Source organism: Macaca mulatta, chromosome 8 (assembly GCF_049350105.2).
Source record: "Macaca mulatta isolate MMU2019108-1 chromosome 8, T2T-MMU8v2.0, whole genome shotgun sequence".
NCBI lineage: Eukaryota > Metazoa > Chordata > Mammalia > Primates > Cercopithecidae > Macaca > Macaca mulatta.
The window spans coordinates 30,295,653-30,309,867 of NC_133413.1; the positions used below are offsets into that span (position 1 = coordinate 30,295,653).

The 14,215-nt window shown below is 36.6% G+C and overlaps 1 protein-coding gene across 4 annotated transcripts in view; it reads left to right on the forward strand.

Annotated features, from left to right (window-relative positions):
• The window catches only part of FZD3 (frizzled class receptor 3), a 70,722-nt gene extending 56,842 nt beyond the window's left edge, over nt 1-13,880 (forward strand). For 3 of the 4 annotated variants that reach the window (XM_015145072.3, XM_015145071.3, XM_077942649.1), the window contains 3 exons: nt 1,182-1,330; nt 5,537-5,770; nt 12,968-13,851. In XM_015145072.3, the coding sequence (XP_015000558.1) occupies nt 1,182-1,330; nt 5,537-5,770; nt 12,968-13,181 (597 nt within the window). In that variant the 3' untranslated portion in view covers nt 13,182-13,851. 4 annotated transcript variants of the gene reach the window in all.
• The last annotated feature ends 335 nt before the right edge of the window (nt 13,881-14,215 follow it).

The following is a 14,215-nucleotide window of genomic DNA, read 5'->3' on the forward strand; positions in this document are numbered from 1 at the left end:
TTTCAGTAACCAACTTTGGGTTATTCTGCTATTTTTTGTCTTAACAAATACTTTATTTCTTCTTTTATCTTTTTTTTTTTTTTGGAGACAGAGTCTTACTCTATTGCCCAAGCTTGAGTGCACAGTAGCACAATCTTGACTCACTGCAACCTCCACCTCCCCGGTTCAACTGACTCTTCCTGTCTCAGCCTCCCGAGTACCTGGGACTACAGGTGCCTGCTACCACGCCCGGCTAATTTTTGTATTTTTAATAGAAATGGGGTTTCGCCATGTTGGCCAGGCTGGTCTTGAACCCCTGACCTCAGGTGATCTGCCTGCCTCAGCCTCCCAAAGTGCTGGGATTACAGCCACCACACCCAGTCTATTCTTCATTTTCTTTTCCTTAGGTTTGCTTTATTGATTGATAATACAATTGATATTTCTAGTTAGTCATTATTCTATTGATTTGATTTAAGGCTTTTTGTTCTATAGAAGTTTTAATTTTTTAATAGTCAAAACTATCAGTCTTTTCCTTTTATTGCATCTTATTTTCACATTACTCTTTTAAAAAGTTCATCTACATCACCACCACCCTTCCCCCACCATTGTACAAATGCTCTTCATTCTTTCGTATTTTAGAAGATGACTAACGTCAGCCAAATGTCTATCATCATATCTATCTAGATAGATAGATATGTCTCAATGTATAGAGTATAAATTTATTGTCAAATTTTCAGGAGTGTGTTTTTTCCACATAATAAGAAAATTACCTATAAAACCTTATAAGTGAGAACATCAAATTTGTAGAATTATTTTACTCTTACTTTATTTAAAAGATTTTGGGCCGGGTGCGGTGGCTCATGCCTGTAATCCCAGCACTTTGGGAGGCTGAGGCAGCAGATCACCTGCAGCCTGACCAACATGGTGAAACCCCCTCTCTACTAAAAATGCAAAAATTACCTGGGCATGTTGGCACATGCCTGTAATCCTAGCTACACGTGAGGCTGAGGCAAGAGAATTGCTTGAACGTGGGAGGCAGAGGTTGCAGTGAGCCAGGATCACACCATTGCACTCTAGCCTAGGTGACAAGAGCAAAACTCGGTCTCAAAAAAAAAAAAAAGAAAAAGAAAAAGATTTCATAATGGCCTTTAATAGAAAGTTATTTTTATATATTTAAGATGCTTTTCTTTCTGTTCTTCCAGGTTACTCAAATGAGTCGTCCAGACTTGATTCTCTTTCTGATGAAATACTTGATGGCTCTCATAGTTGGCATTCCCTCTGTATTTTGGGTTGGAAGCAAAAAGACATGCTTTGAATGGGCCAGTTTTTTTCATGGTCGTAGGAAAAAAGAGTAAGTTGAAATAAATTATCACAGTGTTCACAAACCTCACATTTACGTAATTTTTTTGTGTGTTGCTTGTGTTAAAATGATTTGGATTTGGAGAATTATTCAAACAAGACTATAACATTTTCAGCAGTATCCAGTTATGATTGGCACAGTAGCATGTCTTAATTTAAAACTAAAAACTTATTTTGAGAAGACGGCCAAGTAGTCCCGAAGATGACCAAGCCTCCTGTACTAATTCAGAGTATTTGAAGGAAGTCCAATCTTTGTGAAAAAAATTCAAATTGTAATTTTCTTAAAAGCAAATTAATGCTTTTCTCTACATTCTTATCCGATCTTCCTGATATTCCTTTGAAGGTTGACATATATTCTTATCTCTCTTTTACAAATGAGAAAACCAAGATAGTGGTTAAGTGCTTGGCCAAAGTCACACAGGTATTTACTGATAAGAGCTAGATAAACTTCTGTCTCCAGTTGTCCATTGTTCTTCCAAGTGTACCAAAAGTGACATAAAGAAATACTCTTATTCCATTCTAATATAGTACATGTTAAAGCCAAATAGAAAAATGATATTAGTAGATTAATTGAAATGTGTTAGAGGTTGTTTAATTCATAGTTGGCCATACTGCATATTACAGTGTGATTTGAGGGCATATTTAAGGAATCTTTGAATGTTTGTACCTTAGTTTGTAAAACAAAACAAAACAAGACCCTTCAGTTTTCACAGTGAAACAAATGATTTCAGACTCTACTTAGTTTTAAGTCTCATAGGTATCTCTGTCTGAGTTATCACAAACTCTGAGTTAGTGGATTGTATATTTCTTATGATTTTACTTAACCTAGGATCCATGAAAGAATGATTTTTTTGTGGGGTAGTCTGTAAATATTTTAAAATTGTATGTAGAATGTGCCTAGTACTGGTTAATGTCATTTTCTCATGAGATACAATTTGAAGTTACTTTAGTTTCTGCCTCACTAATAAAGTTTATATTCACTAAAATACCAGTAATTAACAATTTCTGTTACACAAATTATATTAACATCACAGTTTAATATACAGTCAGCCTTTTGTATCTGGGGGTTCCATATCAGTGGATTCAACCAACAATGGATCAAAAATATTTGGGAAAAAAAAAATTCAAGAAAATTCCAAAAAGCAAAACTTGAATTTGCTGCATGCTGAGCACTACACTGAATCTATGCAAATAAAGTGATATATTAGGTACTGTAAGTAATCTAGAGGTGATTTGAAATATACAAGAGGTTGTATGCAAATACTACGCCATTTTATATAAGGACTTGAGCATCCTCGAATTTTGGTACCCGCAGGGGGTCTTGGAACCACTCTCTTGAGGAAATTGAGGGATGACTGTATACATTTCTTATTCTGATATCTGAGACTGCTACTAGTGATATCAGATCATGCATTTCTCCTTTAAATATAATTTCGTAGAGCAGAGAAGGGAAGAAGGGGATGAGCTCACTCAATAGCAACCAAAAACATTTATCTTCTGGGCATATTCATTCTTTGAACAACGAGAACACTTGGACACAGGAAGGGGAACATTACACACCAGGGCCTGTTGTGGGGTGGGGGCAGCGGGGAGGGATAGCATTAGGAGATATACCTAATGTAAATGACGAGTTAATGGGTGCAGCACACCAACATGGCACAGGTATACGTATGTAACAAACCTGCATGTTGTGCACATGTACCCTAGAACTTAAAGTATAATTAAAAAAAAAAAACAAAAGAAAGTCTTGTTGAATGCTTACTATGTGCCACCAACTAACTTTGGATACCAGTGATTTGATAGCAAACAGAACAGGCCAAGACCCTGCTCTCTTAGAGTTTCCTCCCTTTTGGGATTTACTGTGATTTATTTGTGTATTCTTCAGAAAACTGTATTGTAATCACAGTAAAGCACGATGCTGAGGAAAGGACTTGAATTAAACATTCCTGGACACCTCTGGGCCATATATAAATAATTCTGTAATAGAGTTGCATTAGAAATTCCAGATAGAGCTAAACTGAAGCTTTCCTTATAGAGATTTATCCTAGTTAGTTGGCGGGGATACTGGTTGGGCCCAAATCCTTCTGAAACTGGTTAAAACTCTCGGGCCCTTCCATTTGGTTTTCTGCAGCTGTGGATTTCCAACCAACAGTCCTTGTCATCTTCCAAGCCAGAATGTGCTCTGAGCTGGAGTGGCAGCCCCTTATTCTGGCATTCAAGAGTGTGGGCACCCTTTGGCTATTTCTAGCATTTGTCTGGTTAGCCTTTGGGAAACGACTATAAGATAATCATAATAATGGGTACTAATTTATTGGGCATATTTAATACTCAAAGACTGTTCTAAGCACTTTACACATTAAATCATTTAATGCTGTAAACAGCCTTGTGAGGGAGGACATCATTTTACAGATAAGGAAACTGAGGCATAGAACCAAGATTTCATAACAAGTGATTGCTGACATATAGATTCAAACCCAGACAGTCTGACTCCAGAGCTTTGCTTTTAACTGCTTTGTTATACTATGCTGTAGATTCGTTTCTAATATTGTGCTAATCAAATTAATGTTCTCCCCTTAAGTGAAGCCAGATTTAAGACCATACTTATGCTAATAATTCTGACATAGATTTAAATATTTTTAGAAATCCTCTTTTGGATTACCTGGGTCATTTCACTTAATTTCTCTGGACATTATCTGTAAAATGAGGGGACAAACCTTCACCATTTGAACGTGAGTTAAACTTTTGGGACAACTAGAAGTCAGTTTTAACCAAGTTTAGAAAATAAAGTCAACAACCAAGAATGACTTGGTAGGATGTATGTATATATGTGAATAAGGTCATTGATGACAGAGGAACGAATCCAGATTTTTTTTTTCCACTATTTTTGACTTGTTCTTTTTTCTGTCATGTTTTTGACACTTTGTTTTCCAGATATATATAAACACTGTTTTATCATTACCTTGTGATTAGCCTCTAAGACTTTAAACTTGTTTGATCCTTGACTGTTGGTTTTGTTGTGTGATTTTTTGAAAGTTCTTTAATCTCTTAAAACTTTAGTTTCTTTGTATATGAAATGGGGATTATAATGTCTGTTATTAATAGATATCCAATATTCCCTTAGAAATATACTCTTAGGACATGAATCTCTGTAATGATGACATTATTAAGGGGATTCAAAGAAGAATATATATAAAGTACTCGATAAATACTAGACTTCCTTCAGCCCACCTACCCCAACATGAAAAACAACAGCAATAATGACAATCCTTTTGTAATGTGAAAATTTATAATATATGTAATTTCTCAATATATGATCCAGTCTTTACATGCTGGAGTTTTATTTTTGAAGTGAAATTGATGATCTGATTTTAACTTTATGATTTTTCATAGTAAGTCCTTTATTTACATAATCCAAGACACTAACCTTTACAACTGTTTAGCTCATGTATTAATTTAATTACTGCCTTGTTCATCATCATAAGCCATCTGTCTACTTAATCCTTTGATAGCAGTTAGAATTTTTTGTTTTTGACAATAATTTTTCCCCTAAATGTTTCCCTTTAAGCTTCTAATATGTCTGAGACTTAATTGTAACTTTAATTTTTCATTTTGTTTTATTCTAATTATGACTGCTCATGTTTATTCCAGCACTAGACAACTGCTTCTGCATAAAATCAACTCGTACACTAAAACAACTGCTCTTACAACTTAAATGTTGTATCCATGCTACAGTGAAGCCTCTACTAGTTATATAAACCATGCAAGAAAACAATTTTTCTATTTTAGAGTTATATCTTCATAATAGTTCAGTATCTTGAGAATGACAAATTTCTTTGGCTGAAAGGGACCTTTTAGAAATGATGAAATTGTATACCTTCATTTTATAGATGAAGAAATGAAACGAAGAAGAGATAATGACATGCTTAAGATCACGTTTTTGTTGATAAAGTTGGAACTAAAATCCTGATTTCCTTATTCTAACACAGGCCTTTTTCCATCATACCACCTTAGGGGACAGATTGACATGGATTGTTGTTATAGTCTTTCCTCTGTCAACAATGTTTCTTCATATCAGTCCTATAGATCTAATTTGGCGAGCAATTAATTTCAAGAATAATATCAGTGTTGCACAGAAGTATTGCTTATTGGTCTGTGGGAAGATTGGTATGTATGTTAAACTTACTATTCTGTTGTCTAGGATAGTGAATGAGAGCCGACAGGTACTCCAGGAACCTGATTTTGCACAGTCTCTCCTGAGGGATCCAAATACTCCTATCATAAGAAAGTCAAGGGGAACTTCCACTCAAGGAACATCCACCCATGCTTCTTCAACTCAGCTGGCTATGGTGGATGATCAAAGAAGCAAAGCAGGGAGCGTCCACAGCAAAGTGAGCAGCTACCACGGCAGCCTCCACAGATCACGTGATGGCAGGTGAGTTTTGTTAGTAGTGTAGTTTATTTCATAAGCTGAATTATGGTCATACAGCTTAAGAAAGAAGAGCAGCCAATTCTGAAATAGAAGTTGAACATAATTAAGCCTTTGAACTTTGCTAGATAGAGTTGTCCAGACTATGGTCAGACTTAAAGTCAGTCAGAGTTGTTTAGATTTGATGCGGTAAGCAATATGGGAGTTATTGCAGGGGATTGAGCAGGGAGAAGACCGGGTAAAAGTGGTTATTTTAGTAAGACTAATTTAGTAAACAATTATGGAACACCTGCAACATCTGGCACTGTGCTAGGCCCTAAGAATACAAAGATGACTTAGGCATGATCTTTGCTCTTAATAAGCTCACAGTCTGTTTAGAAAGAAGTGTAGTCAGTTTGTGGTTTAGAACATGGATCTGGAATGATAAGCCTCAGTTTCTTTATTTATAAAATGAAAATAGTAATATCTGCCTCTTTAATAATGTTGTACAAATTAAATGAGATAGCCTACCTAATTCCTTGAAACAGTGCCTGCCTCAGCGAGTACCTCATATCAGCTTCTATTATTGTAATTGACAAAGCAACATATAAGTATGATAGTATAGTTCAGGAGTTAGCAAACGTTTTCCGTAAAGAGTCAGATAGTAAATATTTTAGGCCTTATGAGCCATATGGTCTCCATTGCAACTATTTGAGTCTGCTGTTGTAGCATGAAAGCAGTCGTAGACAATATGTAGTCAAATAGAAGTAACTGCATTCCAATAAAACTTTATTTGCAAAAATAGGATTTGGCCAGCAGGCCTTAGTTTGCCAACCCCTGTTTACTAGGTACAGTAGTAGCATAGAGGAGGGAGTGATTAATTCTGGTGGCTGGGGAGGGGTTGGTTTCACAGAGAAAATGTTTGAGAGAAGCCTGGCTGTGCGTTTCTTGTTAAATTTGAAAAATGAGACACTAGAATTAGAAACTGCTTGGGATTTTTTCAGTAATTTATTTGAGAGATGATAAAGGCTTTTAGGAGAATGGTGGCAGTGGGAGGAGAGGAAGAGCTGACCTGAAAGATATTTAGAAAGAAGAAATGATGTAGCCAGATGTGGTGGCAGGTACCTATAATCCCAGCTACTCAGGAGGCTGAGGCAGAAGAATCACTTGAACCCCGGGAGGTGGAGGTTGGAGTGAGCTGACATCATGCCACCGCACTCCAGCCTGGGCAACAAGAGCAAAACTCTGTCTCAAAAAAAAAAAAAGAAGAAGAAGAAGAAGAAAGAAGAAATGATAGAGATTGGTAAGAAATTAATATTAGCAGCTAGAGAAAAGGAATGTGCTAAAGACTTTTTTGGGATTTTTTTGTTTGTTTGTTTGTTTTAAGATTTCTAGTTTGGGAAACTGAAAGAATGGAAATTATAATGCCTGAAACTGACAGGATTCTGTGTTCACTTGAAAACATCTGTTTCCACAGCTGTTTCTGTCCTGTCAGTCTCAGTCTTCTCCCTGTCCTCCTAGTGTAGGATCCGATTCTCTGTACTTTCCTTTTTTAATCTTCTGTTTTTTCCTCTTAACTTGTTTTCTTTTACTTTCTGTTGGTCAGCTACCCTGTGTTTAAAAGAGCAGCAGTCTTTCTTTGATGCTGATTTATCTTGTATCCATTTCCTTTTCCTTTCCTGGCTAAATTTTGGAAATAACTATTTTGAATATTTTTCTTCCTAATCCATCCTTTATGCCTTGAAAGTGTAGTCTTTTTCTCCTCTCTACCTGCCTGAACTGTACCCTCTAACATCACCAGTGACTTCATTTTAACCACAAGGATCCTTTCTCCTTCCTTCCTCCTTTTGTTCCACTTAGCGCTCCTATATGAGAAGCATTCTTCTAAGTGCTGGGGATGCAGAGAAGGAAGACAAAAGAGTAAACAGTCAATTACAATACACTTCAGTAGGTATAGTAAAAATGTGTACAGGGTGCATTGGGATCTCAGAGAAGAAAACCATTTAATAAATCATAGAAAGTGAAAGCTTCAGGCCGGGCGCGGTGGCTCAAGCCTGTAATCCCAGCACTCTGGGAGGCCGAGGCGGGCGGATCACGAGGTCAGGAGATCGAGACCATCCTGGCTAACACGGTGAAACCCCGTCTCTACTAAAAAAAAATACAAAAAACTAGCCGGGCGAGGTGGCGGGCGCCTGTAGTCCCAGCTATTCGGGAGGCTGAGGCAGGAGAATGGCGTAAACCCGGGAGGCGGAGCTTGCAGTGAGCTGAGATCCGGCCACTGCACTCCAGCCCGGGCGACAGAGCGAGACTCCGTCTCAAAAAAAAAAAAAAAAAAGAAAGTGAAAGCTTCGCAAGAGATGTCTCTTCTACTTTCAATAGGATTCAGAGGAGGCAGTTGGGAGTTAAAGACAAGGAAACAGCACATGCAGAGGCAACGAAGACAGGCAGGTAGTTAGGTACGTGGGTATGGCTAGAGCATAGACTGCATGTTTCGGCAACTGACGGAGAGGAATTCATACTGAGGAGTTTGCATTTTTCCCTCACAGCAGTGAGAAACTATCATAGGACTTCAGGCATTGAAGTGAGAAAATCAGATTTGTATTTTAGAAAAATCACTTGGCAATAGCATCGGAATGAAGAAAATTGTGAGTAAGACTAGTTAGGAAGTTTCTACAGTAATTTAGGGGTCCCAGCTAAAAATACTGATAAGGAGGGAGGGAATCAGAATTCTTTTAACATATATTTATCAGTCACCACCCTCCATGAACTCAGCTTTATTTGACGTTATCGGCCTTATCCTTTCTTTATTTCTTTTATTTATTTATTTATTTTTTTTTTTTTTGAGGCCGAGACTCACTTTGTTGCCCAGGCTGGAGTGCAGTGGTACTATCTCAGCTCACTGCAACCTCTGCCTGCCAGGTTCCAGCGATTCTCATGCCTCAGCCCCCTGAGTAGCTAGGATTACAGGTGTGTGCCACCACACTCAGCTAATTTTTTTTTATTTTTATTAGAGACGGGGATTTGACATGTTGGTCAGGCTGGTCTCGAACTCCTGGCCTCAAGTGATCTCCCCATCTCCGCCTCCCAAAGAGCTGGCCCAGGCATGAGCCACCATGTCCGGCCTGGCCTTATCCTTTCAATGATGAATGATTATTTATAGTATAATATCTATGCATGTGACATACTGTGTATAAAGATGTATATGGAAGGAAAGTAAGATATAATTTATGCATTCTAGGAGCATATAACCTTATAGGAAAGATAAGATGTGTATGGAAGAAAAGTAACATGTAATTTATGCATTCTAGGAGCATATAACCTTATAGGAAAGATAAGACATATACATATGAACCAATTAAATAATAGCACAAGCCAGGATATAATTAAGACAGTGAGTGTTAAAGATAATAGATGTAGAACTGCAGGAAAGAGAAAGGTCAGATTGGTTCATGAAAATATCTTAGAGGAGATAAGTAGGGTGAATGAACAGTAAAAGATGAGTTTACATTAAGTAGAGAATTTCTGAGGGCAGTTAAAAATAGATTTCAGCCACTCTCATCTGAATAGAGCTGTAGCTTAGATAAGAAAGTTTACAATCATCAATACGAGGTAGTTGGCAATTAAAATTGTGAGCTAGAATCCCTTGAGTCACTATTAAAAAAAGAACAACAGGCCAAAAACAAGACCTTGGGAAATATTCACAGTAATAATAATACAGGAAGAAGAACAATGGGCATGTGAGTCAGAGAAATTGCTTATCATTCTTTTTGTTATGATCTATTTTCTGTATAATTGTCTTTCCTCAGCTAAGTTTGCAGCTTCTAGAAAATAAGAACTAAGTGACACCATATTCCTTCACAGTATCTAGCACAGTGCTAGGCATGTATATAGTAGGGAATGTACACATCTATCAAATAAATAATGACTTTAGAAATAATGTGGATGTTTCCCAGAAATTCAGGAGCCAGAATGACAGTGGCACCCTACTGAAGGTGTTTTGTAATGTGGCGCACGAGTACTCATACTGTAGGACTCTTTGCTGTACCTAGAACTTTAGGGCAGATTTGAGATTCCAAGACTATGGTGAACCAGAAGTCTGAACAAGGATTGTCGTAATTTGAAAAGCCATCTCATGGAGATTTCCTTCTGCTTCAGTCAGTTTTTAACTTTGTGTGTCAACACTATGTTTTGGTCATTTTCTAGTCATCTCATTGGCTGTGGGATCTCACACACACACACACACACACACACACACACACACACACTTCCCAATACTCACTCTGGCCCAGATTCTTTGCTGGATAATTATTGATCTCTGTGCTATATAAAACAAAATAGGCTGAGGTGAATACACCTACACACATATGTCAGCTTCAAAGAATAAGTAATTGGTGGTTAGATGAGAGGGTGGGTGAAAAAGGAAGTGAATAAGTAGGTAGGTGGAGGTTTGGGAATGAATGATTAGGTTGGTAAGTGGGTGCCATGACAAGAAAAAGCTAGGGAATAAATAAGGAGGTATTAGTAAAACTACAGTTAATTCAGTTATTTAGATTAGTGATAGCAAATACTATGGAAACTCAGAAAGAGTCAGTCGTCTTCAAGGTTTTTTTATGTTGACTTTGGAAGGCACCACAGTATCTTTTTGACAATAGCAGCAAATTAACCATCCTAATTGTTTTGTCTAAGCTTATATTAAAATTTATTTACATTTTCACATTGTGTTTTAGAGTCAGTGGTCACAGTGGTTTAAATGACTGTCAAAAAATAAACTTGGTAATTCCTACATATACAGTTGAGATTAAACAGTATATTTAAATTTACTTTTCTATGTAGTTGACTCTTAATTATCCATGGGCAGGTTGTTCATATTCTAAAATGTTTTGTGGATGGCCATATGTGTCACTTAAGGAATTTAGATAAAATTATTCAATATAGTAAATTTTTCTATGAAAAATATATTATTTGAGTTTTTGTAACTCAAAGCTTTATATTTCATTTTAGAAAATGCTCAGCTTATATTTTTATATAGTGATTTTTAAAAGAAAACTTTATATCATTACTAGAAAACTGCATCATATTTTGCTCTTTTCATTTGCCATATTTATTTGAGACAGACGCTTGGGTAGCCATTGAGAGGTGAAAGATCTCCAAATCAGCTGCCAAGTCATATTTGGAAACTTGGAAAAATCTTCTACTCAGTTTTAAGGCAACAACCATTATGCAGAATAATAATTATTAGACTAGAATAACAAGCCCATTCTGAAATGTTTTCATCTGCAAACATTGTCATTATTTACCGAAACATGCAGAACAAATTTAAAACTGTTTTAGGTCCTAAATATGAAGTTATCTTTTAATGAATGAGAAATAACATTTTACCTATTAACATGAGAAATGTTTAAAATATTTATCTTTTCATATTTAACTTTTCTTTTTTGCTTTACTGAAACAAAAATACATGTTTTTGTTTTTTGAGACAGAGTGTCGCCCTAGTCGTCCAGGCTGTAGCAAAGTGGTGCGACCTCGGCTCACTGCAACCTCTGCCTCCAAGGTTGAAGGAATTCTCCTGCCTCAACCTCCCAAGTAGCTGGGATTACAGGTGCCCACCACCACGCCCAGCTAATTTTTGTATTTTTAGTAGAGACGGGGTTTCACCATGTTCGCCAGGCTGCTCTTGGACTCCTGACCTCAGGTGATCTGCCCTTCTCAGCCTCCCAAAGTGCTGGGATTACAGGCCAGAGCCACTGCGCCCGGCCAAAATACATGTTTTTTTGAAAAAATAATTTTCAAAGGACTTCTCAAGTTTTAAACTCTGATCTAATGAAAATGTTACTAGAAGATCACCTCTGTGGTGTATGAATCTATCTTTAAATTTTATAAATAATTCACACTGAGTCATGAAATTTGTTACAATTATTTTTGTGAAGGAATGGTGGATTAACGCTTTCTGACAGCCAACAGATCTGCAGCTGCTTATGATTAGTTTTTTTGATGACTGTTTAAAAAAAAAAAAAAAACCTAGCCTGCTATATATTATTTTTAGAAACGTTACTTAAAACTTAATCTTAATTAAAGTTATAGATTATACTAAGTTTTCTTTGAGGTTTATTATCCTAAATCAAATACTTTTACAAAATGGTATATGTATAGGTGTAAGTATAAACAAAAAGTATTTTAAACAAATACTTCTTGAGGCACTAGGGATTAAAGGATAAAATATGGTCCTTACCTTGAAAGAGCACACTATAAAGCCAGAATCATTGATAAATAGCATGCTAGCTCCATAAGCAAAGGCCTAATAAAAAAGTCATAATTGATTTTCCTGACCTTGACTGGCCTAGAGCTAATCTTATTCCTCATGGCAAAGCTCAGTGAGTCAGGACTGCAACAAAAGAAAATTTAACAGCTCCATTGTTGCTTTCCAAGATAAGTGCAGAGAAGGAGACAGCCTGCAGTTAGCAGAGGGAGCCCAGCTCACAAACTCCAAGCTGGGTCTAGAGCTGAAGGTACAAAGAATTTACTTTAGCCAGAATATAGGTTACAAAGTGTTAGGACGTAACTTCCAAGCAGATGTAGCTTCCATGAAGGAGCATCTTCACAGCCTGAAGCCCTGATGAGAGGTAATTAAGATAATTTACAGGTAGTTAATTCAGTTGTTAACTGGGCTATCTGGAAAGCAGCTTTCGGCACATACTGTCATCATTGCTTGCCAGTTTATTCATTTATTTATTTTTTTAGGTTATACCGATTTCACCTCTGATTTCATATTCTCCCTCTTCCAATCAGAGTCTTTTAATAAAATTTGAGTGTACCCGTCTACTGATCATAGCCACTCTTCTTGGCTGCCAGGGACAATGCCACATTTCTTCTATTTGTTGTTACCCCTCTCCCTGAACCCACCCTGTTCAAAACTCATTTGAATGACAAAGGTATCCATATCTAGTGCAGCTTTAAATCGATCAGCCTTATTTAATCTTAGCTTCTGTCCTTTTGCAGAGAATGAATGGAACCTTAATTCTGAGTGGATTATTTCTTCTCTTTTGTTGGCCATGTCAATAATTCTACAGTGTTAACGAAGTTAAGCAATCAAAAGTTGGTTATTACTTTCTCATGGTTGATTTCCTAATAATTTCCCTTACTGAGGCGTTTTTATGAAAATTATTAGTGTTATTAATTTTCTAGTGTGTTCTGTTACCCACTTCAAAATAAACTCTCTCGTGACAGGTACACGCCCTGCAGTTACAGAGGAATGGAGGAGAGACTACCTCATGGCAGCATGTCACGACTAACAGATCACTCCAGGCATAGTAGTTCTCATCGACTCAATGAACAGTCACGACATAGCAGCATCAGAGATCTCAGTAATAATCCCATGACTCACATCACACATGGCACCAGCATGAATCGGGTTATTGAAGAAGATGGAACCAGTGCTTAATTTGTCTTGTCTAAGGTGGAAAACTTGTGCTGTTTAAAAAGATTTTATTCTTTGCCTTTTGCATGACTGATTGCTGTAACTCACTGTTAACATGCTTTCAGTCAACTACAAATTGTGTCCACTGGAAAGGTAAATGTTTGCTTTTTATATTGCATCAAACTTGGAACATCAAGGCATCCAAAACACTAACAATTCTATCATCACAAAAATAATTCGTCTTTCTAGGTTATGAAGAGATAATTATTTGTCTGGTAAGCATTTTTATAAACCCACTCATTTTATATTTAGAAAAATCCTAAATATGTGGTGACTGCTTTGTAGTGAACTTTCATATGCTGTAAACTAGTTGTGAGATAACATTCTGGTAGCTCAGTTAATAAAACAATTTCAGAATTAAAGAAATTTTCTATGCAAGGTTTACTTCTCAGATGAATAGTAGGACTTTGTAGTTTTATTTACACTAAGGGAAAAAAGAACTGTGTTTTTAAACTGTAGGAGAATTTAATAAATCAGCAAGGGTATTTTAGCTAATAGAATAAAAGTATAACAGAAGAATTTGATTAGTCTATGAAAGGTTCTCTCAGCATTCTCTCGAAATAATCTTCATCCAGAGATATTCAGGATTTGGATTAGCAGTGGAATAAAGAGATGGGCATTCTTTCCCCTATAATTGTGCTGTTTTTCTAACTTTTGTAAATATTACTTTTACTGGCTGTGTTTTTATAACTTATCCATATGCATGATGGAAAAATTTTAATTTGTGGCCATCTTTTCCCATGTAATAGTATTGATTCATACAGAACTTAATGTTCAAAATTTGCTTTGTGGAGGCATGTGATAAGATAAACATCATACATTATAAGGTTCTTTGTGGTAACCACACTTACAAAATGGCAAAACGTTTTCTCTGTATTCATTGTTGTATTTTTCTATAGTGAGATGTGATCTTGCCAAAGCCACCAGACCTTGGCTTCCAGGCCCTCCTATAGTGAGTTGATTGTCTGCACTTGCCTTGCCCAATAGCCAGTAGGCTA